The following is a 23,136-nucleotide window of genomic DNA, read 5'->3' as shown; positions in this document are numbered from 1 at the left end:
GTTTTTTTCCCCATTTGTTTCTTGGTTCATAGCCATGTTAGTGTCAGTCGAACAATACCTTCACTGAAGAAATTTTATACCCCACACATATTGAGATTTGAAAAACAACAGATTATTAGGGAAGTTGAATAAATTGTCAAAAAATGCAGACACCACCACAGCTACCAGCAACAACATAAAATGGAAAGAAATAACAGGAAAGACCGAAGATTAGCATGCTGTTTGTTCTTTTCGTAGCTGCCCCATTTCTTTCCTCAATAAAATGCATGCAGTCTGAATGACTGTGACATTTCTTTCCTTCAAAGGAGCTGACCAGACGAGAATCCGAGTATGTCTCCTTGTCGCGGGACACCACCGAATCTGACCTCAAACAGAGACGAGAGATTCTAGGAGGGACGGCCTTCTACATCGATCAGTGCGCGGTGAGAGCAGCTCTGGAAGGGAGAGTACTGGTGCTGGAAGGTGTGGAGAAGGCAGAGCGCAATGTTCTGCCCGTCCTCAACAACTTGTTGGAGAACCGAGAAATGCAGCTGGAGGACGGGAGGTTCCTGGTGGCAGCAGATCGTTATGATAAGCTGTTGCAAGATCACACCAAAGAAGAGTTGGACTCTCTGAAGCTTGTGAGAGTGAATGAGCGATTCCGAGTGATAGCGCTTGGGTTGCCAGTGCCACGTTACCAAGGCAACCCGCTGGACCCGCCCCTCAGGTCAAGGTTTCAGGCCAGAGATGTTCACCCACTGCCTTTCAAGGTGGGTGGTTGAGTGCATTGATGTGTGTGTGCATGCGAATGCATGTGTGTGCACGCGCATGTGTGTGCGTGTACTTATGGGGTGGGGCTGGATGGAAGGAAAATATGCACTATCAGTGGACATTTATATATCTATCTTTCTTGATGTTAAGAATTTAAAAGTTAAAACTAAGGAAAAACAAATTCTGCATGCACAAATTGTTGACCCCATTTTAAGCATGATATAGCTTTTCACTTAAACTGCCTGTCCTGTCAATGGAGCCACTGATTTTAATTTGATTGTTCTACAAAAGACAATTTTCATATGTTTTTTCTGCAACTTCAGTCATTTTTGTCTCCAGGAATTGTACTCTTTACTACAGGAGCAAACCAAAAGCTTACCAGCTGACAGGTATGCTAATGTGTGTGTGTATGTGTTTGTGTGTGTCTGCGTGTGCGTGCGTGTTTGTATATGTGTGTGTGAGTGCTCATGCATACATAATTGTGTGTGTGAGTGTACATACACATGCATAATGTGTATGTATGATTGTGTGTGTGTGTGAATGCGTTATTGATTGTATGTGTATGTATGTATGATTGTTTGTGCACAGTTGTTAATGCTTGAGAGAGAGTGTGTGTGTTTGAGAGAGACAGACGGGAAGAGAGAGTGAGTGTGAGTGTGTGTGTGTGAGAGAGAGAGAGCACATACAAAAGTGTGCATGAACTCCTTTTGACTGTTAGATGTACAGACACACACATTATAAAATGCTGTTTCCTATGTATCACACATGCCCTCTGTTTACAGGGTATCACAAATCCTGTCGTTTGCCACAACCTTGCTTCAGTCAGAAACATCGTCCCTGGGACTTCCTGATTTCCCCATGGACAACCTCACTCACATCATGAAAATCCTTGTGAGTGGGTTTTATTTTGGTGTGTCTGTGTGTTGGAACTGTTCTTAAAACAAAAGAGGTGACATATGCAGTTGTCTACTAGACAGATAATCAGATTGTCAACTGGAAGTAAAGGTAATGTTATATTTTAATGCTTTGTATGTTATGCATTTATTTGTGTGCATCTCTCTGTTCATGCTGTTATGTCTTTTTATTTTTTATTTTTTTATTTAATAACATTGTTTACTTGTTTATCAGTGTGTGTGTGTGTGTGTGTGTGTGTGCATATGCTTTTGTGTGTTGTTGTATGGAAACATACATATATACTAATTTCTGTATGTATACCTGAGTGTGTTTGTCTATTTATTTATTTGTGTGTGTTGTGTGTGTGTGTGTGTGTGTGTGCTCTCACATTTTTGCACATTTGTGTGATAGTTTGTTAGTGTTTGTGCATGTGTGCCTGCAGGTGTGTGTGTGTTTGTGTTTTTGTACATTATTCTTATCATCAGTTATCGCTTTTCGCATATCAAATATTTACATGCACTTAAAATTCCTCTTTTTTTAAACTTATGGTAGGACGCAGTGCCCGGAGTTTCATCGCACAGCATCGTGCAGCGCCTTTACCCATACTCTCTGATGCTGGGGAAGGAGGGAAAGACGGCTGTCACCGACACTCTCAGTGTAAGATGTTTGTGCTGGATGACTTGATTATTTACTACATGTGTCTTGTGCTTTGTTCTTTTTCTTTTTATTATTACTTTTATTCATCCATGTCGGGTGTGCATGTTTATGATTTGTTCACCTTCACCTTCACCTTCACCTCTCCCGTAGTCTGGGTTCAGACCGTTGGGGCACCGCTGGTGACCTGGCCACCACTCCTCTCCACTCTTCACGGTTTTCTGATTTCCTCAGGGCGTCACCGAGCGTCAAGCCTGTCCACCCCCGGATGTTGTCTTCCCATCTCTTCTTCTGCCGTCCTCTCCTTCTGCCTCCTTGTACGGTGCCTTGCAGGAACGTTTTGGCAAGACCAGATGATCGGGAGATGTGTCCATACCATCTAAGTTTGCGTTTTTTCACTATGGACAGAAGGTCTTCGTAGGGTCCAATGCTTTGCTGGATTCTGTTCTTCACTTCCGTGTTAGTGATGTGGTCTCTGTAGGAGATGCCAAGTAGTCTACGAAAGCATCTCATCTCGACAGCTTGGATTCTTCTCTCGATGTCTGCAGTCAGGGTCCAAGTCTCGCAGGCGTAGAGCAATATTGATATAACCAGGGAACGCATCAGTCTGATTTTTTAGCTGAGAGCGATGTTTTTGTTGTTCCAGATGGTGTTCAGCTTGTTGAGTGCCGTTGTTGTTTGGGCAATTCTCGAGAGTACTTCTGGTTTAGATCCTTCATCTGACACGATTGCTCCCAGATATTTGAAGCTGTGGACTGTTTTAAGCTTTTCGTCGTTGACTTTGATGTCAATGCTGATGCCGTTGGTGTTGTTAGTCATCAGTTTGGTTTTCTCCGCACTGATTTGCATTCCATACGATGTGGAGGCTTTGTCTAGATGTTTGACCAGGCTTGCCAGTTCTTCTTCTTTTCCAGCCAGTCCATCAATGTCGTCGGCAAAACGTAGGTTTGTGATTGTTCTGCCGCCTATGCTGACTGTTCCTACATGCTCTTCCAGTGCGTCAGTCATTATTCTTTCTAAGAAGATGTTGAAGAGTGTTGGGGAGAGTAGGCAGCCTTGTCTCACTCCGACTTATGATTTGTATGTGGAATGTTTTGATTTGTTGTTGTTTTCACAAACAGGATTTAGCATCCACATCCTGTTTGTCTGTTTATTAGTATTTGTAGTAGTATCATTGTTATCATTATTATTATTGATTTATTTATTCAGTATAACTTACTTGTGTGTTTTTTTTTTATTTGTGTTTTGTGTCTCTTCATTCTTTTCTTTAAAAAATAAATTAAATTTCTTTTTTGTGTGTGTTACTTGGACAAAGTAATGTGTAATAAGAAATAAAAACAGATACTTATTTATAGGTGGGATGGGGGCTTGGGGGAGTGGTGGGGGTTGGGGGGGGGAGTAGAAAAGATTTGACAGAAAAGACAAAAATTCATCATAATTCTTTCCTTGTTTTTCTCTGAATCTGGCAATGTTTTTGTCTCTGTCATTCAGTCTCCTCCCTGCTCACTTCTGTTCCATTATTTCCCATTTTGTCTGCCAACATTAAACTGCCTTTACCTCTGTATGTACTGTGTATGAAGAAAATGTGTGATTAAGGGGTATTACATTGATTTTGGAATTGAACACAAATCCTTATCAAAATAAAATTTGGTAATCTGAGCCAGTATCTTCATCCTTTGATGTCTTTGATACCTGACATGTGTGTGAGTTGTGTGTGTGTGTGTGCGTGCATGCGTGCGTGTGTGCATGCGACACTGCTCCTCCTCCTCATTATTATTATTGTTATTATTATTTTTGTTATTATTTTTGTCATCCTTGCTTTGTGCTTATGGTTGCTATTATTATTAGTATTAGTTCTTATTAAGATGATTTGATGATGATGATGATAATGATTTCAGAAATTTGAGTTGGCAGACTCGGGTCACGCAGCAGGAGCAGTCAAATCTGTGATAAAAGAAGGTCAGGAAGCAGCTGTCAAGATTGCCTTGGGGAGAAAAAAGTACAACCTCAAGGTCAGTTTAGTTTGGATGAGTTCCAGTTTTATGATTCTGGGATGTGGATATGTGCTATAATTCAGTGTCAAATTCCAAAGTGTCATTGGTTTAGATTTTGGTGTGAGTTTAAGATAAATTATCAAGAGTAAATTTGCTGGATGTGTGTTTGTTTATACATACATATATGTATCGAGAGATAGATATAGATATATAAAAATATATATTTATGTGTGTGAGTTGTCCATTTTCATATTTTCATTGGAATGATACAAACGCTCAGTTTCAAGCTGGTTTTAAATATTTGTGAATTTTACACTGTTTCTGTTAACCTTAAGTGTCAGTTGGGTGCTCACAATTATTTAAAAGATTTATATTTGTGTTTACTGTGACTCTGATTAACAGAGAATCATTAAGAATATAATCTAAAGTACAAATTTGCAAAATTGCCATTTCTAAGCAGATTTGAACAAAAAAATATTTATTTATTTGTCATAATTATTTAAGTATATATATTGTTTGTACCATACCTTCATGTGTGGATGATGGAGAGTTTGTAGGAATGCTTTTGACATATTGTGTAAAGAAATCAACAAAGCCTGCTGAATTGTTTTGAGAAAGAAATATCAAATACCCCCCAAAATTCACTGTCCACCACCACAGTTGACCACTGTCTCTGTGTGGGGTTGTAAATCCTTGTCAGCTACGGTGAATCATGGTTATCAATTGTTTTATGTATTTCTTATGGTTACTATCATTTTAATCTTATTTATTTGTCCAGTTTCATATTTACACAGTCTACATCACCGAGCATAGCATTTTTGAGTGTATACTGTGTTGAGCATATATGTATTATGAATTAGTGTGCTTCTTGAAATGTGGGAGCATGATCAAACTTTGTGATGTTCTGTGGATGTAATGCCTTTTTTCAATTGAATTTGTATTTGTGATTCACCTTTCAGTTAGCTGCAGGCCAATTGGACTCGGTGCCTTCAGGCCGTGATGGAACATTTGTGCCCACTGACTACCATGACAGTGTTCTCTCTGAGATGATGCAGTCCCACCTCGTCAAAGATTTTTGCATTGTGGGGCCCAGGGTAAGGTGATCAGGTCTTAAAGATGGTAGGATTTGTTCTTAAAGATGGTGGAATTTGGATCTTTAAGGTGGTAGAATTAAGATCTTTAAGGTGGTAGAATTTGGATCTTAAGGCTGGTAGATTTAAGATCTTTAAGGAGGTGGAATTTGGATCTTAAGGGTGGTAGAATTAAGATCTTTAAAGATGTAGAATGTGGATCTTAAAGGTGGCAGATTTAAGATCTTAAAGGTGGTAGAATTTGGGATCTTAAAGGCGGTAGAATCAGAATTGTGAAGGTGGTAGAATTGGGGTTTCCATGAATTAGGATCTAAAGGTCACAGAACTATTTACATAGAATTAATTCACATATACACATATACATGAACACATGCATGCATATTCTCAGTAGTACAAATCTGTCCCTTCCCTCCCCCATACACACATGCACGCACACATGCACCTACACATGCATACCAAAGATAGAAAAAATGTGCATGTTAATGTCTACAGTTTGAATCTGTGTGCATGTGTGTGTGCGTACGTGTGTTCAAGTGTGTGTGTATGTTTTCTTCAGTTTAACGTCTATTCACTATAAGTGTTTTTAGACGGTGTGTGTATGTGTGTGTGTGCATGTGTTTTATGTGTTGATGACATAAACACTGAAATATATGATGTTACTGGCTTTTCTGACATCAGTCCCATGTCTGTGTTCGTGTTGCCACAGGGCAGTGGGAAAAGCGTGGTGGTGAAACAGTTTGCTGACATGCTGGGATACCATGCAGAGCCCATCATGCTCTACCAGGTGGGGCTTCCTCTTTCATTTCCCCCTTCATTACACTGACTGGTTGTTTGCCTTAAAAGTGATTGTTTTTAATCAGATCAATTGATTCAGTTATTTGTTAATCCCTTTTTTTTTCTTTTCTTTTTTTCTTGGTTGTACTACTTTGATTCGTTGTTCATGCAAAAATGGTGTTTATTTTGTTGATGGTTTGAATATTTTGTTAGGTTTTTAGATCAGATTGAATAATTTGTTTGCCTGTACATATTGAGTTGCGAACACATCAAGTGCTGCTGGTAACGAATGGTGGTAATTTGAAAAAATCAAAGGGGGGAAATAATGAACTGATAAAATGATTATTGCTCTGTCTCATTTTCATTATTTTGCTCAGTTTAGCACTCAGTGATCTCTTTTTATTTAGTTTAGTGGCTCTCTGTTTTTCATGACTGTAGCAGTACTGTCAATCCCATTATTTTTTTTACAGTAAACTTCTCATTGGTTTTTAGACATTGGCACTGTGACCAGGACTGGGAGACGCAGGTGATCCAAACAAGACTGTTTGCTTAGCGTTAGGAGTTTTTCTATGTCCATGGATTGCGTTGTTTTGTTTAGTATTACTTTTCCCTGTGTGAACTTCGGCTGATCTCCTCAGGGAGACTGTTTTACTACAGTACAGCGCCTCCTTTTTTTTTCTTTTTTTTTTTTCTGTCTGGAAGTGTATTTAGCTTACCATGAAAATGGATTTTCCGTAAATTTTGTCGGGGACAACTCTTTTATTATCTTGGGGTATGTGCATGCTGCATGTGGGATCTCAATTTATCTTCTTATCTGAAAGACTAAGAAGATTCTTAACTTCAAGGAAACGTAGTGTTTGGGAAAATTCTTAACCTTGAGCAAACTCTTCCCAAGATTGCTTTTGCAAACTCAGCCCAGCAACAAATGGAGACACACAGCAAAAGTAGCAGATCAGACAGGGACAGACGTAACCGATACACCTCCACCAACCGTCACATTCTGTCTCTCAGGACATGACATCCCGGGACCTGCTGCAGCAACGAACCACTCTGCCCAATGGCGACACAGTGTGGCGACCTTCACCCCTGGTCACGGCGGCATTGGAAGGCAGTCTGGCCGTGTTGGATGGCGTCCATCGCATTAACCAGGGGTCCTTCTCTGTTTTGCACAGGTGAGAATGCTTTGTCTGTCAGGGCTATTTGAGTTCTGAGCCAGGAGCAAGGGTACTTTCTGAGGTCATTTGTTACAGGTTGTGTTTTGTTTGTCTCTTTCTTTTTTCAGTTTCAGGGATGTGTCAAAGTATGCAGACTAATCCATATATGTGAAACCACATCTGTGGTTAAAAAAAACAAAGAAAAAAGAAAAGAAAAATAAGAGCAGATACCTGACCTTCACATAAGCCCGAAGTTCTTGTCAGGCCTTGAGAATAAGATTAGCAGAGCATGGTTTTATCTCTTTGAAAAAAATCGTTGCCCAATCTTTTGTCAGCTGGGCTATAAGCAATATGATTTGATTTCCCTCATCTTTTGTACCATATCAGTAGCATTGCCTTTGTATTGCTTATCCCAGATCCCCCATACACAACCACACCTGGGCTTGATCTGTTGCACTGCAGTCCCGTCATCTGCTGGGAGCTATCACTTTTAGATTGCCATGAGACCACGCCCCAGAAAAGAACATGCACTGTTGCTTGGTCATTTCACTGGTGTACAGAGGTGGCTTTTGTTGTTGAAGATGAAAAGCACATCATCCCTACTGATGATGATAATCACTTAATTGCAGAGCCAGACTGCTTTCTATTTATATTTTTTTCTAACAGAAGCGTTATTTTTTAAGAATACTTTGCAGTCAAGCAGCACACATGCGTTGAACCAACCTACACAGGGACACCGAAAGTCTTTAAGTCTCTCTTTTATCAAAAGAAAATCAAATATAAGTTATGTACATATAAACATTTTGTCTCCAATCAAACGTAAGTTCATTGACATGGGTTATTCTTTATCTTGAGGTACACATAAAATTATTTTGTCTGCAATCAAATATAATTTTATAGAATTATTCTGTTGTGTGTTTTTTTTTCTCCTCCACAAATAGTGCTGGGGTTATACATTCCCACACGACGGGCGCAATAGCCGAGTGGTTAAAGCATTGGACTTTCAGTCTTAGGGTCCTGGGTTTGAATCTCGTTGACGGCGTCTGTTGGGTAAAGGGTGGAGATTTTTCCAATCTCTCAGGTCAACATATGTGCAGACCTGCTAGTGCATGAACACCCTTCGTGTGTATATGGCAAGCAGAAGATCAGATACGCACATTAAAAACCCTTTAACCCATGTCAGCATTTGGTGGGTTATGGTGGAAACAAGAACATGCCCAGTATACACACCCCCGAAAGCAGAGTATGGCTGCCTGCATGGCAGGGTAAAAACAGTCATACACGTAAAAGCCCACTATGTGCGTACAAGTGAACGTGGGAGTTGCAGCCCGTGAACACAGAAGAAGAAGAAGAAGAAAAAGAAGAAGATACATTCCCACACGCACAATTGTTTCCGCTTTGTCAACAAATGTCAGCAAGGTTACTGACCCAGACACTTATGCTGCAGGTTGATCAACGAACGAGAACTTCAACTGTTTGACGGGACCCGACTACTGGGCAGTGATCGCTTCGAGGCTGTGAAGGAAGAGACTGGACTGTCAGATCAGCAGCTGGCTGAGAAGTAGGTGAACAGATGTCTCTGAGCGAGAAGTTTTAGGAACTGTTTTATGATGAATGTTGTGTATGATTTTTTGTGTGTGTATATATGTTTGTTTAGTTGGATGCCTGTGCAGGGTTATGCATGTAAATTGTTTTAATGTTTAGATGCATGTTTTACACTTTTTTTCTTTTTTTTTGTGCATTGCACAGGACAGTTGATGTAAAGATGCTATATAAATTAAATGTTATCATCAGTGTTACTATTATTGTTAATTCCTTGCCTGCTGCTGATGGGTGTGGATGTCAGTGAAGACTGTCAGCTTACTGTGGTTAGACGGAGCTTACAGGTCAGGACAGTAATTATCATTCTTTGAGTGGGCATCTTCCTTTTGGGGTTTATTAGCTTTTGAAAAGTTTTATTAATCGCAGCATATATATCTCTTCAAGACTGCTGTCTCTCAGGAATAAATGATAGTGGCTGTGGAGTACTATGGTTGATTTTTTTTCCTTTTTTTTTTCTTTTCCTTTCCATTAATTTTCTGTTCATTTTTGTGCTTTTCTTCATGTTTACAGGTCTTCTTTTTGTTTCTGGAGTGTGCAGATATTTATCTCCTAAAATTAAAATTTTCTGGATTTTTACGCAAACACTTCTTGTGCCATCAGCTGATTCGAATGTGGATCCTCTGCGCTAATGGACTAGAACCATATCACAGAAATTGAAACCAGAATGCACTAGCCAGGACTATTGTCGGAGTGCAACCAGACAGATCTGGCCTTCAGCTCTCTCATGGATCTGCTGCTTTTTTTTCTTTCACATGTATGACTTGTTTTACCCTTATATGTAGGCAGCCATACTTTGTTTCCTAGAGTGTGCCTGTACGGTGTGTTCTTTTTTCCATATCCCACCAAACTTTGACTCATTTACAAGATCTTTGACATGTGTATTTGATCTTCTGCATGCATGCATATACACATGAATGAGGCCCAGGCACTACCATGTCTGCATATATATTGATATGACAGATCAGGGAAAGAAAGAAAAAATTCTACACCCTTGACCAACCAGATACACATGAAACCGGGGATCAGACTCGGGGGGGGTCACTTTGGCAAGAATCTAGTGCCCTAACCATTTGGCCACTGTCTTCTGCTGTGTAGGAACATTCTGCCCATCCACCCGTCATTCCGCATCGTGGCGCTGGCAGAGCCCCCTGTGGTGGGCAGCAGCAAGCAGCAATGGCTGTCGCCCGAGATGCTGACCATGTTCCTGTATCACGACCTGCGGCCTCTGTCCCGACGGGAAGAGTTCAGCGTCATCGCCAAACTGGTCAGTGAGTGTGTGAGGCTCAGTTTCAGTTTCGCGGAGGTGTCAAATCCGTGTGGACTGATCTGAGTACGCTTCACCAAATCTGCTGTTTACACAAAAAGAAAGAAGAAAAAGATGCCTGACCTTTGGATGAACCTAATATGCTGATCTGGCCTTGAGCAACACACACATACACAGTGCACGCAGGCGCATGCGCACGCACACACACACACGCACGCACGCACGCACTCACTCACTCACACGTGCACACACACACACATGCACATTCTCTGGACTCTGTAAGCATGCATTTGCTTGTACTGTTGCAAATTTAGGAAGAAAAGGATACATAATAATGGTAATTACATTAAAAACTGTACACACAAACATATCCATATCATTTATTAGTGTGCTGCTCTGCCTGTCAATCTACTGTTTCTCTGTTCACATTATATATATATATAACTGTCTATCTAACTATCTATCTATCTATATCTATCTGTATCTTTCTATATATATATATATATATATATATATATTGGGTGCAGAGAATGAGCTCTTGATGTGTGTGGGGGGTGGGTGGGTGTGGGTTTTTGTGTGTGCATACATATTATATAGGTTGTCTATATGAAACTAAAACAGAAATCTCTCTGAGTGACACATTTTCTTTGTTTCAAACTTATATATGAATATTTTATGTATGTGCATATGTTTGGCAGGTTCCCAACATCCCAGATCTTGGTCGTCTTTTTGATTTTGTTCACAAACTGAGAGATTCCAAAGATGGAACGGTCAGTGCAGTGTTAATGTGTGTGTGTGTGTGTGTGTGTGTGTGTGTGTGTGTTTATGTGGGTATGGATATGTGTGCCCACTCTCGTGCTTGCATGCATACCTGTGAGTATGGATCCACTTGCAGTATTGAACTGGACATTTTCCAATGTTTTCTGAGATAAAAAGAAAAAAAATATATAAATGCGCTCATACACACACATTCACATGTGTCTATGTAAAAATATACACATACCTGCACCTGTATATGAGAACACACAAGGAGACACATACACTTTCACTTGTTCACTCAAACTTCGTCTAATATCACTTACAGTGAAAAGACGTTAAACTAAAGAACGAACAAACTCACATACCATAATTTCTGGCCTACAAAGTGATAAGCTCATAAGGCGCACCCCCAAAAATTGAAGAAGAAAGTCATTTTGAACACACTTATGCTGCACACATTTGATCAGTTGAAAATCCCTCAAAGTCAGAATCCTCTTTACTGATTGAGACAGAATGGCACTGTTGAGTAGTGACTTGCAAAATCATGCCGACATGTGCACACGCACGTGATGCACATGTGTATGTACTTAACTCTTACACATCTGCACTTCATACACCCATATGATTAGAAAGGCACAGTTGACTAGCTCTCTTCTTCATCTGGGGACATAACACTGTCCGTTATCATTGTTCCATTAGTTGACGTCTCTGGCTGCGTCTTTCTCCACACGACAACTTCTGCGTGTTGCTCGCCGCCTGACCAACTACCCTGGGGAGGATCTGAATGCTGTCGTCCACAAAGCTTGCTTAGCCAGGTTTGGGAATTTCTTCATCAGTTCACTAGAATCATTTAATTAACAAACAAAACAAAAAAAAGCAGGTGGTATTGGGGACTCTTTAATGCTTGGCAAGGAGCAATTCATTTATCTGATTGAAAAACTGCAGGTAGAATGTGAGACTCTGGTTTTTAGTTAACAAGGTTGAATTAGTTTATCCGATAGAAAGAAATACAAGTATTATGAATGGAGGACTTATGTCCCATGAATTTGTGAAGGTGGAAGATTCTAAACATTGATCTGACATGATGTGCTAGAACTACTGAAATGCTAAGAAGAGCAGTAGAGTCACCACCAGTTTTTTTCTGCATTTTGACAGTTAAGTGGTGTTAAAAGTTTTGATTCAGTCACCTGGCTCAAAAGACATGTTGATACAGATGTACACAGTACAATACAATGGCCTTACACATTTGACAGCCTGCTTTTTTACCCAGCATCAGTCTTACATGAAAAGTTTTGTTGTAAATGCAGGCGATACACATATGCTTAGTCCTATATGTATGTGACAGTATGGTAAATATAAAGATATTATTGTTACAGTAAAGTTGTCTTTTGTGACTTTCCAGGTTTCTCCCTCGCCTGGCCCGGTCAGCACTGGACCAGACGCTGAACGATACAGGAATCCCAGAGAGCCAGCAGGACACAGGTCTGGATAACTACGACAAGGCCGTGACATGTGAGTTGGAAACAGAGCTTCAGTTGTCCATCTTGTCATTGACAGATATAAGAGTTAACCTGATAATGTTGTGACATGAAAGTTGGAAACTGAGCTTTAGTCGTCCATCTTTTATTCTTAAAGATAAAACAAAACTTTTTTAGTCACTTGCATTGTGTGTGTTGTATACTGTGCAGGAATTTTGTTGTTTCTTGTTTCTCTGTGTGTGTGTGGTTGGCTCTGTGAACACACAACCAAAGTGTGAAAATTTTTATGCACCCTATGTAAACCAAGTTCATTCATTTATTCATATTGGCAATGACAGGCACGAGTTAACCTGATAGTTTTTGTGTATGCATGCGTACCAACACACACACCCATAAAAAAAAAATCATTATAAATTTTTAACCCCTTAAAAATGACCCCCACAAAAAATTTTCCAAAAAGGCGAAACATTCCATCCCTTCACAAAGGTTCTGTGTACAGGCGAGGTCAAAGACGGCATGTTGAGACTTGGCAACACGTCTGTACCTGTCTACAACCCAGACAACAGAACCAAAGTGCCTGACATCCTCTTCTATGAAAACCCCCAGGTATGATTGAAACCCTGTGTCAGGAAAAGAAATGAATGAAATAAATGTGTTAGTTCTTAAATGACTTTGATTGAAAATAACAGTGGTGGGGGAGGGGGGGAAAAATAGATAGCTGTTACCATATTTTTTTTAGGTGGGTGCAGGGGTGGTTGTGGAGACAGTGTGCTGTTAAAGTAGAAGCTGATGTGAATCAAATGGTGACTCTTAACAGTGGTCATGACACCCATCCTCTTCACACACACACACACACACACACACACACACACACACACACACCACCACCACCACCACAGTAATCTACACACACTCTCTCTCTCGCTCTCTCTCTCTCTCTGTGACATACCCATGCACATAGTCTTGCATGCACACACATACGCACACACACTTACAGGCACACACACATACACAGATGTGCACACCCCCCACCCCCCACACCCATCCCCCCTCACCCCTCCCCCCCACACACCCCCACACACACTCAACCATCACGCCCATCCCGTGATAATCATGTAAACCCCCCCCTGTGTGGTGGTGGTGGCTGGCTGCAGCACCTGAGTGTGATGGAGGACATGGTGAAGGACTTCACCCTTGGGGAGCACCTGCTGCTGGTGGGCAACCAGGGGGTGGGCAAGAACAAGATCGTCGACAGGTTCCTGCAGCTGCTCAACAGGCCCCGCGAGTACATCCAGCTTCACAGGTAATGGGGAGGGGGAGGAGGGAGAGATAGTGTGTGTTTGTGTGTGTGTGTGTTGTGTTTCAAGCGTTTTGTGAATATGTGTGTTGCGTGTGTCGAGCATTTTTGTGTGTATGTGTGTGAGTGCTGTGTGTTTTGTGTTGAGGGTCGTGTGTGTGTGTGTGTGTGTGTGTGTGCTGTGTTTTTGTGTCAAACGTTGTGTGCGTGCTTGTTTGTGTGTGTAGTGTGTGTTTTGTGTCAAGCGCCGTGTGTGTGTGTGTGTGTGTGTGTGTGTGTGTGTGTGTGTGTTTTGCATTGAGCATCATCTGTGTGTGTGTGTGTGTGTTTTTCTTTTTTGAGCGTCATGTGTGTGTTTGTGTGTGTGAGTGCTGTGTGTTTTGTGTTTGTCAAGCATTTGTGTGTGTGTGTGGTTGTGTGAGAGAGAGAGAGAGAGAGATGTGTGTCGAGCGTTTGTGTGTGTGTGTGTGATATGTGTATGCGTGTTTATATGTTGTGTGTTAAATGTCATGTGTGTTTGTGCTGTATGTCAAGCGTCATGTGTGTGCGTGCGGGTGTTTTCATGTGTTTTTCTTTGTTGTTGATAATTTCTGTTTGGAATTATCGACATTGTTTTCGTCCACCCCTCATACCCCCCCCTCCCTTCCCCCTCCCTTTTTGTTTTCTCTGGACTAAATGACAGTAGAGGAAAGACATTAAATGAAACAAAGGGGGGAAAAGTGGTGATTGTGTGTTTTAGTGATGGGGGGATTTGTAAAGAAGGGGGCTGATTGGAGAAAATGCTATATGGAAAGGGGAAGAGGTGGACCTGAAAGGGAGGGAGATCAGGAGGGGAGGGAGGAGAAAAAAAAGTGATGAGGATGTTATGGTGTTGAAATTGACATTCATAAAGACATATTTCGTTGATGTATTACGGAGCTCACAAGGTGTTCATTGTAATGGCTTTATTGTTATCTCGACATGAAAAAATAATGAGGCAAGGAGAGTTAATGATTAACAAACAGTAAAGAGTGGCAACTCTCTCCATACACAAGGTACACAACTTCAAGTCAGTGCTGCCAATGCAATTGTTCTAAACTTTTTTTTCTCTCCATACACAAGGTTCACAATTTCAAGTCTTTGCTGCTTATGCTATTATAGTTATCATTACCCTTTTTTTCTATGAAACATACACCTGGGACGCACCCCTCAAACACACGACTAACTTACCGTGTCCCTTTCCTTTTATCCCACCATACACAGAAACACATACATCTCAGACGCACTCCTCAAATACACTAACCTCCCATCTACCTTTCCTATGATCCCACCACACACAGAGACGCGACAGTGCAGACAGTGCAGTGGTAACACTCTCCGTGCTCAAGGTACACAACTTCAAGTCAATGCTGCTTATGCTATTATAGTTATCATTCACCTTTTATTTTTCTCTCAAACACATACACCTCAGGCGCACCCCTCAAACACACTAACCTCCCATATCCCTTTCCTCTGATCTCACCACACACAGAGACACGACAGTGCAGACCCTGACCCTGCAGTCCACAGTGCGGGAGGGCATCATTATCTACGAGGACTCGCCCCTGGTGAAGGCGGTGAAGGCAGGCAGTGTGTTGGTGGTGGACGAGGCTGACAAGGCCCCCACCCACGTCACCTGCATCCTCAAGACCCTCGTGGAATCCGGGGAGATGCACCTGTCCGACGGGCGACGGATCGTGTCAGGTGAGTGGTGGAGGTGGGGGAAGATGTGGAAGAGGAGATGGTGGAGGAGGAGGAGGAACGGTGATGGAAATTATGCCATTACTGCGAAGACAGAGCAGTAAAAACAGAGTGTGAAAATGAAGCAGTAATTATGACAAACAGACAGTTTTCTGTATGGTGTAAGGCGGTAGCAGTTGTGGGGCGGTTGGCATTGTGACATGAGTTACGACTGTGAAAAAAAGGCACTGCAACACTGTTTCACTGTGTTAACATATTGTAATAATACTGTTACACAATGTTAACACATTCCAGCCACACTGTTACAGTGTCAACACAATGTGATACAATACAACAGAACAGAAGAGAAGAGAGTGCAGTACAGTGTAACACGAGGTACAGAAATCAACACAATGCAATGCAACATTTTAACACAGTGCAGCAGAACTCAACACAATTCAATGCAACATTTTAACACAGTGCAATGCAACATATCAAAAACACAAACAAGCACATTGCAGCACAAGGCATTGCAGCACAGAACAAGATAGTCCAGTGCAGCACAGTGCAATGCAGCAGAACACAGGATGAGACAAAGACAGGCTCAGCACACAGCACAGTGCAACACACAACGAAACAACATTAACATACTTACTATGACCCACATTATACACCCTCCTGAGATCCTCACATTTTCTCATTGTATGATGCTTCAATTCAGATATTTTGAATTGTCATCAAAGAGCATGCTGTAGACAAAAACAAAAGGGAGGTGATATACTAAAGGAGGTGGCTAGCTGTAGCCACTTTTGATTTCTCTGCTTGGGCTGAACACTGTTTTGCACAGGACAGGGAATCAGATCCCTGCTGGAGTCTGCACCAGTGAGTCATGGTAAGTATGTTAAATGAAATGGAATTTTGGAACCAAAAGAAATCCTTTTCACAACACAAATCACCCCAACACAGTTTTGGATTTCTGTTTTACCCCCCCCCTCTCCCTTCCCGAAATCCTTTACACAACACAGATCACCCTAACACTGTTGTGGATTACTGCTTTCTGTCTGACAGCGACATCTGGGATACCACCCAGCAGCACGGTCATCGTTGCTCACCCAGACTTCCGCATGATAGTTTTGGCCAACCGCCCAGGCTTCCCCTTCCTTGGCAATGACTTCTTTGGGGCCATGGGTATGTTGGACGGCTCTGGAGATTTGTGTGTGTGTGTGTGTGTGGGGCAATGACTTCTTTGGGGCCATGGGTATGTTGGACGGCTCTGGAGATTTGTGTGTGTGTGTGTGTGTGTGTGTGTGTGTGTGTGTGTGGGGCAATGACTTCTTTGGGGCCATGGGTATGTTGGACGGCTCTGGAGATTTATGTGTGTGTGTGTGTGTTTGTTTATGTGTGTGTGTGTGTGTGCGTGTGTTGTAAAATGATTAAAGAGCATTATAAAGATTGTTTTGTGTTTGTTTTTGTGTTTGTATGTTTGGTGTCTTTTTTTTCTTATGTTTTTGCATGTGTTTGCAAGCAAGTGTACATGTGCATTTACAAATACACAGACGTTTGTATGCACACAAACATGCACATGCATGTACATTTACATTGACACAGATATTTGTATTCACACAGGCAAGCAGACACACACACACACACGCGCGCACACACACACACACACACACACACAGAGACTAAAACTGATTCAGAAGGTATAGAAAATGATACAAATTGAATACTTTTTAAAAAGATTGACAACTGAAGCCCTGTTTCACTTTGTGCATGAAAGCACCGTGCGCAAAATTCTGAAGAAAAGTACACTTTGACAGTAAAACAAAAAAACTTGCAGACAGAAAAAAATGGGGGCATCGCACTGTGATAACACTCTCTCCACGGGGACAGCAACCCAAATTTCAGACAGAGAAATCTGTTGTGACAAAAAAAAAAAGAAATGCAATGCAATATAGTTCAATACAATGAAGTGCAGTACAATTTGTATTTGTTTGTATTTGTATTTCCTTTTATCACAATAGATTTCTCTGTGTGAAATTTGGACTGCTCTCCCCAGGGAGAGCGCGTCGCCACACTACAGCGCCACCCTTTTTTTTTTTTTTTTCCTGCGTGCAGTTTTGTTTGTTTTTCCTATCGAAGTGGATTTTTCTACAGAATTTTTCCAGGAACAACCCTTTTGTTGCCATGGGTTCTTTTACATGCGCTAAGTGCATGCTGCACACGGGACCTCGGTTTATCGTCTAATGCGAATGACTAGCGTCCAGACCACCACTCAAGGTCTAGTGGAGGGGAGAAAATATTGGTGGCTGAGTCGTGATTTGAACCAGCGCGCTCAGATTCTCTCGCTTCCAAGGTGGACACGTTACCTCTAGGCCATCACTCCGCTATACAATGCAAAACAATACAATACAACACAACACAATACAGTACAACACAATACAATACCATACAATATGACACAATACAATGCAGCACATCAATATTTTTTTAAATTCCAGCTGTCGTACTAACAGTATTGTTCCAAGCATGACGTGTATGTGTCCAGGTGACATGTTCAGCTGTCATGCAATCGACAATCCTGACATAGAATCAGAGCTGGCCATGCTCCGACAGTATGGCCCCGGAGTGCCAGAGAACATTCTCCGCAAGCTGGTGCTGGCCTTCGGAGAGCTGAGAAACATGGCCGACCAGGGGCTGATCAACTACCCCTACTCCACACGGGAGGTCGTCAACATGGTGCGACACCTGGACGTAAGTGTTGTTTACCTGAACCCTCGTCACCTCCCTGATTCTCTCTCATCTTGATTACTGTGACACTCTTCTGACAGGATCCCCCATTGTCTGACTGTGACTCACTTCTGACCGGATCTCCCAAACTTTTGACTGTAACACTTCTGACCAGATCCCCCCAGCTATTAACTGTAACTCACTTCTGACCTGATTCCCCCCAACTTTTGACTGAAAAAAATTCAGAAAGTTTAGAATGCTGCAGCTTGCTTTGTCTTCTTCAAGGCCTCAAAGAAAACCCACACTAAATCTCTGCCTCACCACACTTGTGTACAAAGCTGCTTTCATGGATGTCTAGGTGTTGGCATGAAGTGTGTGTGTGTGTGTGTGTGTTGGGGGGGGGGGGAGGGGTGTGCATGAATGTGCTTTTTCATTGGCACATTCCATTTGACTTGCAAGTCTTAACTCAATATTGTGCCCTATGTGGTTAGTTTTGTTATCATTTTTACCCGGTATCAGTGTTAATTGTTAGTGATGGTTCTGTAGGTGTCAAGGTGATAACTGTTTATTCATTATATGTGTGTCCTGTTGGTTTAATGTCAAGTATTTGAAGGAAAAGAACAGGGTTACAGAGAGTTGGGGTTGGGGCTGGTAAATCAGGAAGTATGGCAAAGTGCAGTTTTTTTTGTTGGTGTGCATCTTGATTTGCTTTTCTTGCCAACTCTTCGTTTTCTTTGTCATGATTCTTTTGTTTTTTTTTTAGATATTCAGTATGTGTTTAGAATGTGTGTGAAAAAAAACGTATATGATGTGCAATATCAAGGAAAATGTCTTTTTAGAAACAAGTCCATGCCAATTTTTTTTTTTTTTTTTTTTTTTTTTTTTTTTTTTTTTTTGTCTTTTCCCTGTTCCAGCAATTTCCAAATGAGGGCCTGACGACAGTAGTGAAGAACGTGTTTGACTTTGACCAGTACAACAAGGAACTGAAGGAAACGCTGATCGAGACCATGCAGAAACACGGCATTCCTCTTGGGGCTTCTGAGGCCTCCATCAAACTGGCCAAAGAGTAAGACTGGAGAGAGAGGGGGTTGTGATGACTGTTTAGATAGGTGGCTTCAAATAATAGATGGATGGAGGGTTTCAATGACTGTATAGATAGGGGATTTCAAAGACTGGATGGATAGGGGATTTCAAAGACTGGATGGACAGGGGGTTTCAAAGACTGGATGGTTGGGAGGGTTCAGTGACTGAATGGATTGGTGGTTTCAAAGACTGGATGGATAGGGGGTTTCAAAGACTGGATGGATAGGGGGTTTCAATGACTGGATGGATAGGGGGTTTCATTGGGTGTTTCAATGACTGGATGAATAAGAGTTTCATAGAGTGTTTCAAAGACTGGATGGATAGGGGATTCTAGTTATAACCTGAAATTATTGCAAGGTTGAGTTCTTTAATTTAGGTTCTCTGATTCTTGATACATGCAGAAGAAAGTTTCCTTACTCAGAATACTTACTTGTATATTCTTGTGGTGTGGTGTGAAACCTCTGAAATATACAAGTAACTTCAGTTTTTGTTTCTGACTCAAGAAACTTTCTTTTGTATTCTAGGTTGTGGTTTCTCTGAAGTAGTGCGGATGATGTCTTGAAGTGATCATTTTTGGAGAAATTGTGGGATTTTGAACATGGTTGGAAGTGTTTGCTTTTTTAAAGAATGTTTTTAGAGGCACACAGTTTAGATGGGTATGTGAGCAGGCAGAAAAGAAAGATGTGTGTGTGCACATGTGTGTATGTGTGTGTGTATTGGTGAAAGAGAGAGAGAGAGAGAGATGTAATCGATAAGTATTTTTAGAAAGGCCAGGAAGAAAATTCAATTTGTTTTTCTTCTTTTTTCAGGCACACACATGAACATGGAATGTAGAAACTGACTAGTTCATTTACAATGTTTTTTTTATGTTTTTGTTTTAATTTATGAAAATCTAATTGATAGGATGAGTTAAGAACAATTAACGTTAGCTGTTTGATGAAATATATTGACAATAGTGCAATGTTTTTAATCATTTAGTAACAAAATCAGACATATTGCCATCACCCCAGCGTTTCGGACAGTGGAATTCATTTGTAATAAATTGGTGTTTCCTCTCTGGAAATGAACTATAGAATCACCTGCTTGTACAGGCATCTTTGTTTTATTTTTCATTGTTTTGTGAGAATTTTGTTTTTATTTTTAACTATCATAATATCACTGCAGTTTTACTTAGCAATGGTTTTATTAATCAGTATGGAAAGTTGGTTATAGGTCATAGATCGCTGATGAAGTGCTTGACTGTTGACCTTAAGGGGGTGGTAGTTTGGGCAGTAACATTTCTGTATGTTGTTTTGAATTTATGTGTTAAGTGTGAAAGAGGGTGGTAGTATTGGTGTCTGGCAAATTCTGAAAACCTCAGGAATTTCATGTTTGTAACTGCTGTTGATATTAATTTAAATGTGCAAAAGTTTGGAAAAATGATAATAAACTTACTGAAAAAAAGATTGTTTTCAAAGTTTTGATGTTTGTGGTGTGTTTGATGTATTTTTTTTGTGCTTGTGGACATGAAAAATGAGTGTGGACAGAATTTGCCAGGCATCCAATGTTAAAAGAATTGAATATTATCATAACAGAATGATAATAGAATGCCCGGAAGTACTGTTGGGGAAATTTTTGGACAAAAGCTGTTGTATTCTTCATTCAGAAATAGCCTGGTAAAAGCTTCTGTTTAATAAAAGATACTCATTTTCAGGTGAAGGGGTGAGGCATAGCATTTTCATCAGTTTATTTTTTAGAGCTTTCATATTGCTGCCTTGGCAAAGTTTGTCTGACATATTGTTTGGTTTATGTGTGTATGTGGGAATTTCCATGCAAAGCATACTATGCTGGCACACTGAAATACATGTGTGCACATGCACAAGTGTGCATGCGCTTACCCCACCTCTACACACACACACATACATTTCTGAAGTATTATGCATGAAATATCGCACATACATGATGCATGCAAACATTTCAATGCAGTATGTTTGCCTGGAAACAAATCAGTGGAATGGGATAATCCAAGCTTGTGGACGTGTAGTTACATGCTGCATATACACATATTTTTCATATATGTAGATTCATAGCATGTACTTGAATGTCCACAAGCACAGGAATATCATGTACATGTTCACTTACACACAGAGACCATTTCAGTTCACCTGCATTAATGAAAAGGAAAATTAAAATCTAAATGTGTAGTTTCATTTCCGTTTACATAATGGACAGACACTGTGTCTCCTTAAAGCAGAGAGCCACAGAACTTCAGGTCATTGTCATTGAACACAACTCATCAGCTTGCACAGAGCAAGAAAACAGCAATAGGAAGAAACATCACAAAAATAATTGTGTGCTTTCTTGTCATGTTGTACTGAACACAGGCCACACTGAACACTCTGATGAAAGCATAGGCATGCATCATTGTTGGGAGACTATGGAATTGTGCTGTGGGGGGTGATTGATACAGCACCATGTGTTGCTGGACAGGTCAGTACAGGAGTGAGGAAACCAATGATACCAAATAGATGATGCCTCGGTGCGTTTGGATTTGAAGTGAGATCTGAACAAGGCCGGCAGCTTCAACACATTACCTCCAGCAGCACAACAATTGTGTGCCATACTTGTAGTGTACAGCATGAGGATTTTGTGAATTGTGGTCTACTCTTGGTTTCTCATGTCACTGTGAAAACAAAAGCACTTTTTATGACCTTTACCTTATGATAAAGGGAAATAAGTGGTATTTTCATCTACGTTTTATCAGCTTATGTTCGCAGCATGTTATTGGAATGTATTTATCAGAATTGTGCCGGCTGCAATGCCATTCTGGTTTACTTTGGCAAGGGGAAGTAACACAATTATTTTACATAGGAGTAAAACACACACTGACAAGAAACAACTACACTAACAATAGCTCCTTGATATAGACAGAGACATGCAACTTAAAGTAATTAATTTCTGCTGTGCGCTTCTCATCAGCTGGTGAATGCAAAGTTCACAATAAAAATCCATGAAACTTCCTTTACGAACATGATGAAAGTCCCCAGTTTAGCAAAAGATACAGAATACAAACCAAGAAATTCCCTGAAGTAGGAACATTCGTGAAGAGTCAAGGAAGGAGATCTGATTGTGGTGCATTTTTTCCACATATAGGTCGAGAAGAGACAGATAGGGACAAAGACAGACAAATGAAAACTGCAGTAATTTATAGCAGTCCTACAACTAAAGGATTACCACCCATGCATATGCCATTGAAGAGGTGATGTCACCCTGACAAGCCAGTAAGAAACCTGAGTTTAAAGTGTGTGTTTGGTCCTGAATTCTGAAGCGAGTTCAACGATAGATAGTATGTGAAGTTATGACATATCCACATAGGATTTCTGGACTAGGTTACTTTGCTTGTTATGCTCAAGAATGTGTGTGAATTCCCCAAAGCAGGTGAAACTGGCATGACAATTAAAAGCAGGTTCTCTGCAGGGTTCTCTGCTTTTTCCTGTTTCATCCTTAAGAGGTACAGTGTTGTGCTAAGTTCCCCAATGAGTCAGTGAGACAGAGAAGAGTGTTTGGAAAGAAGTCAGCTGCCTGTATCATGTTTGGAACTTTGATACTCTTTAACTCATTTCATTCTGTGTCATGTGTCCTTATGACACAAATGTGTACCCACAGAGAGATTTGAATGAGGAACTTGTGTCACAGAATGTACTTTCTGTTCTGGTGGACTGAAATTGCTTTGTCTTGTTACTTTCCTTTGACTCACTCACCACTGCGGTTAGCTTCCCTGACTTTCCCCACAGACAACCCATCTGTATTGATAAGAAATAAAATTGCCAAAAAAACATGTTAGAATTTGTGAACTGAAAATTTCCAAACTGATCAGTAACATAATGAGTTAGTTTGGGGACAAAATATAAAACTTCCTTCTATCTTATGCTACC

At 40.8% G+C, this 23,136-nt stretch overlaps 1 protein-coding gene across 1 annotated transcript in view; it reads left to right on the top strand.

Annotated features, from left to right (window-relative positions):
* Window positions 1–23,136, top strand: part of LOC143289260 (von Willebrand factor A domain-containing protein 8-like) — a 72,331-nt gene that overhangs the window by 11,484 nt on the left and 37,711 nt on the right. Inside the window, exons 5-23 of the mRNA XM_076598253.1 lie at window positions 306–749; window positions 1,090–1,139; window positions 1,533–1,641; window positions 2,197–2,301; window positions 4,197–4,310; window positions 5,252–5,386; window positions 6,090–6,167; window positions 7,169–7,329; window positions 8,759–8,872; window positions 10,009–10,177; window positions 10,876–10,947; window positions 11,636–11,751; window positions 12,339–12,448; window positions 12,914–13,020; window positions 13,569–13,717; window positions 15,222–15,433; window positions 16,478–16,597; window positions 17,958–18,163; window positions 19,054–19,205. Coding sequence (XP_076454368.1) covers window positions 306–749; window positions 1,090–1,139; window positions 1,533–1,641; window positions 2,197–2,301; window positions 4,197–4,310; window positions 5,252–5,386; window positions 6,090–6,167; window positions 7,169–7,329; window positions 8,759–8,872; window positions 10,009–10,177; window positions 10,876–10,947; window positions 11,636–11,751; window positions 12,339–12,448; window positions 12,914–13,020; window positions 13,569–13,717; window positions 15,222–15,433; window positions 16,478–16,597; window positions 17,958–18,163; window positions 19,054–19,205 — 2,723 coding nt within the window. The remainder of the gene's footprint in view (window positions 1–305; window positions 750–1,089; window positions 1,140–1,532; window positions 1,642–2,196; window positions 2,302–4,196; window positions 4,311–5,251; window positions 5,387–6,089; window positions 6,168–7,168; window positions 7,330–8,758; window positions 8,873–10,008; window positions 10,178–10,875; window positions 10,948–11,635; window positions 11,752–12,338; window positions 12,449–12,913; window positions 13,021–13,568; window positions 13,718–15,221; window positions 15,434–16,477; window positions 16,598–17,957; window positions 18,164–19,053; window positions 19,206–23,136) is intronic.

Source organism: Babylonia areolata, chromosome 13 (genome assembly GCF_041734735.1).
Source record: "Babylonia areolata isolate BAREFJ2019XMU chromosome 13, ASM4173473v1, whole genome shotgun sequence".
NCBI lineage: Eukaryota > Metazoa > Mollusca > Gastropoda > Neogastropoda > Buccinidae > Babylonia > Babylonia areolata.
The sequence above is the reverse complement of the archived record's forward strand: the minus strand, read 5'-3'. Positions and strand labels throughout refer to the sequence as shown.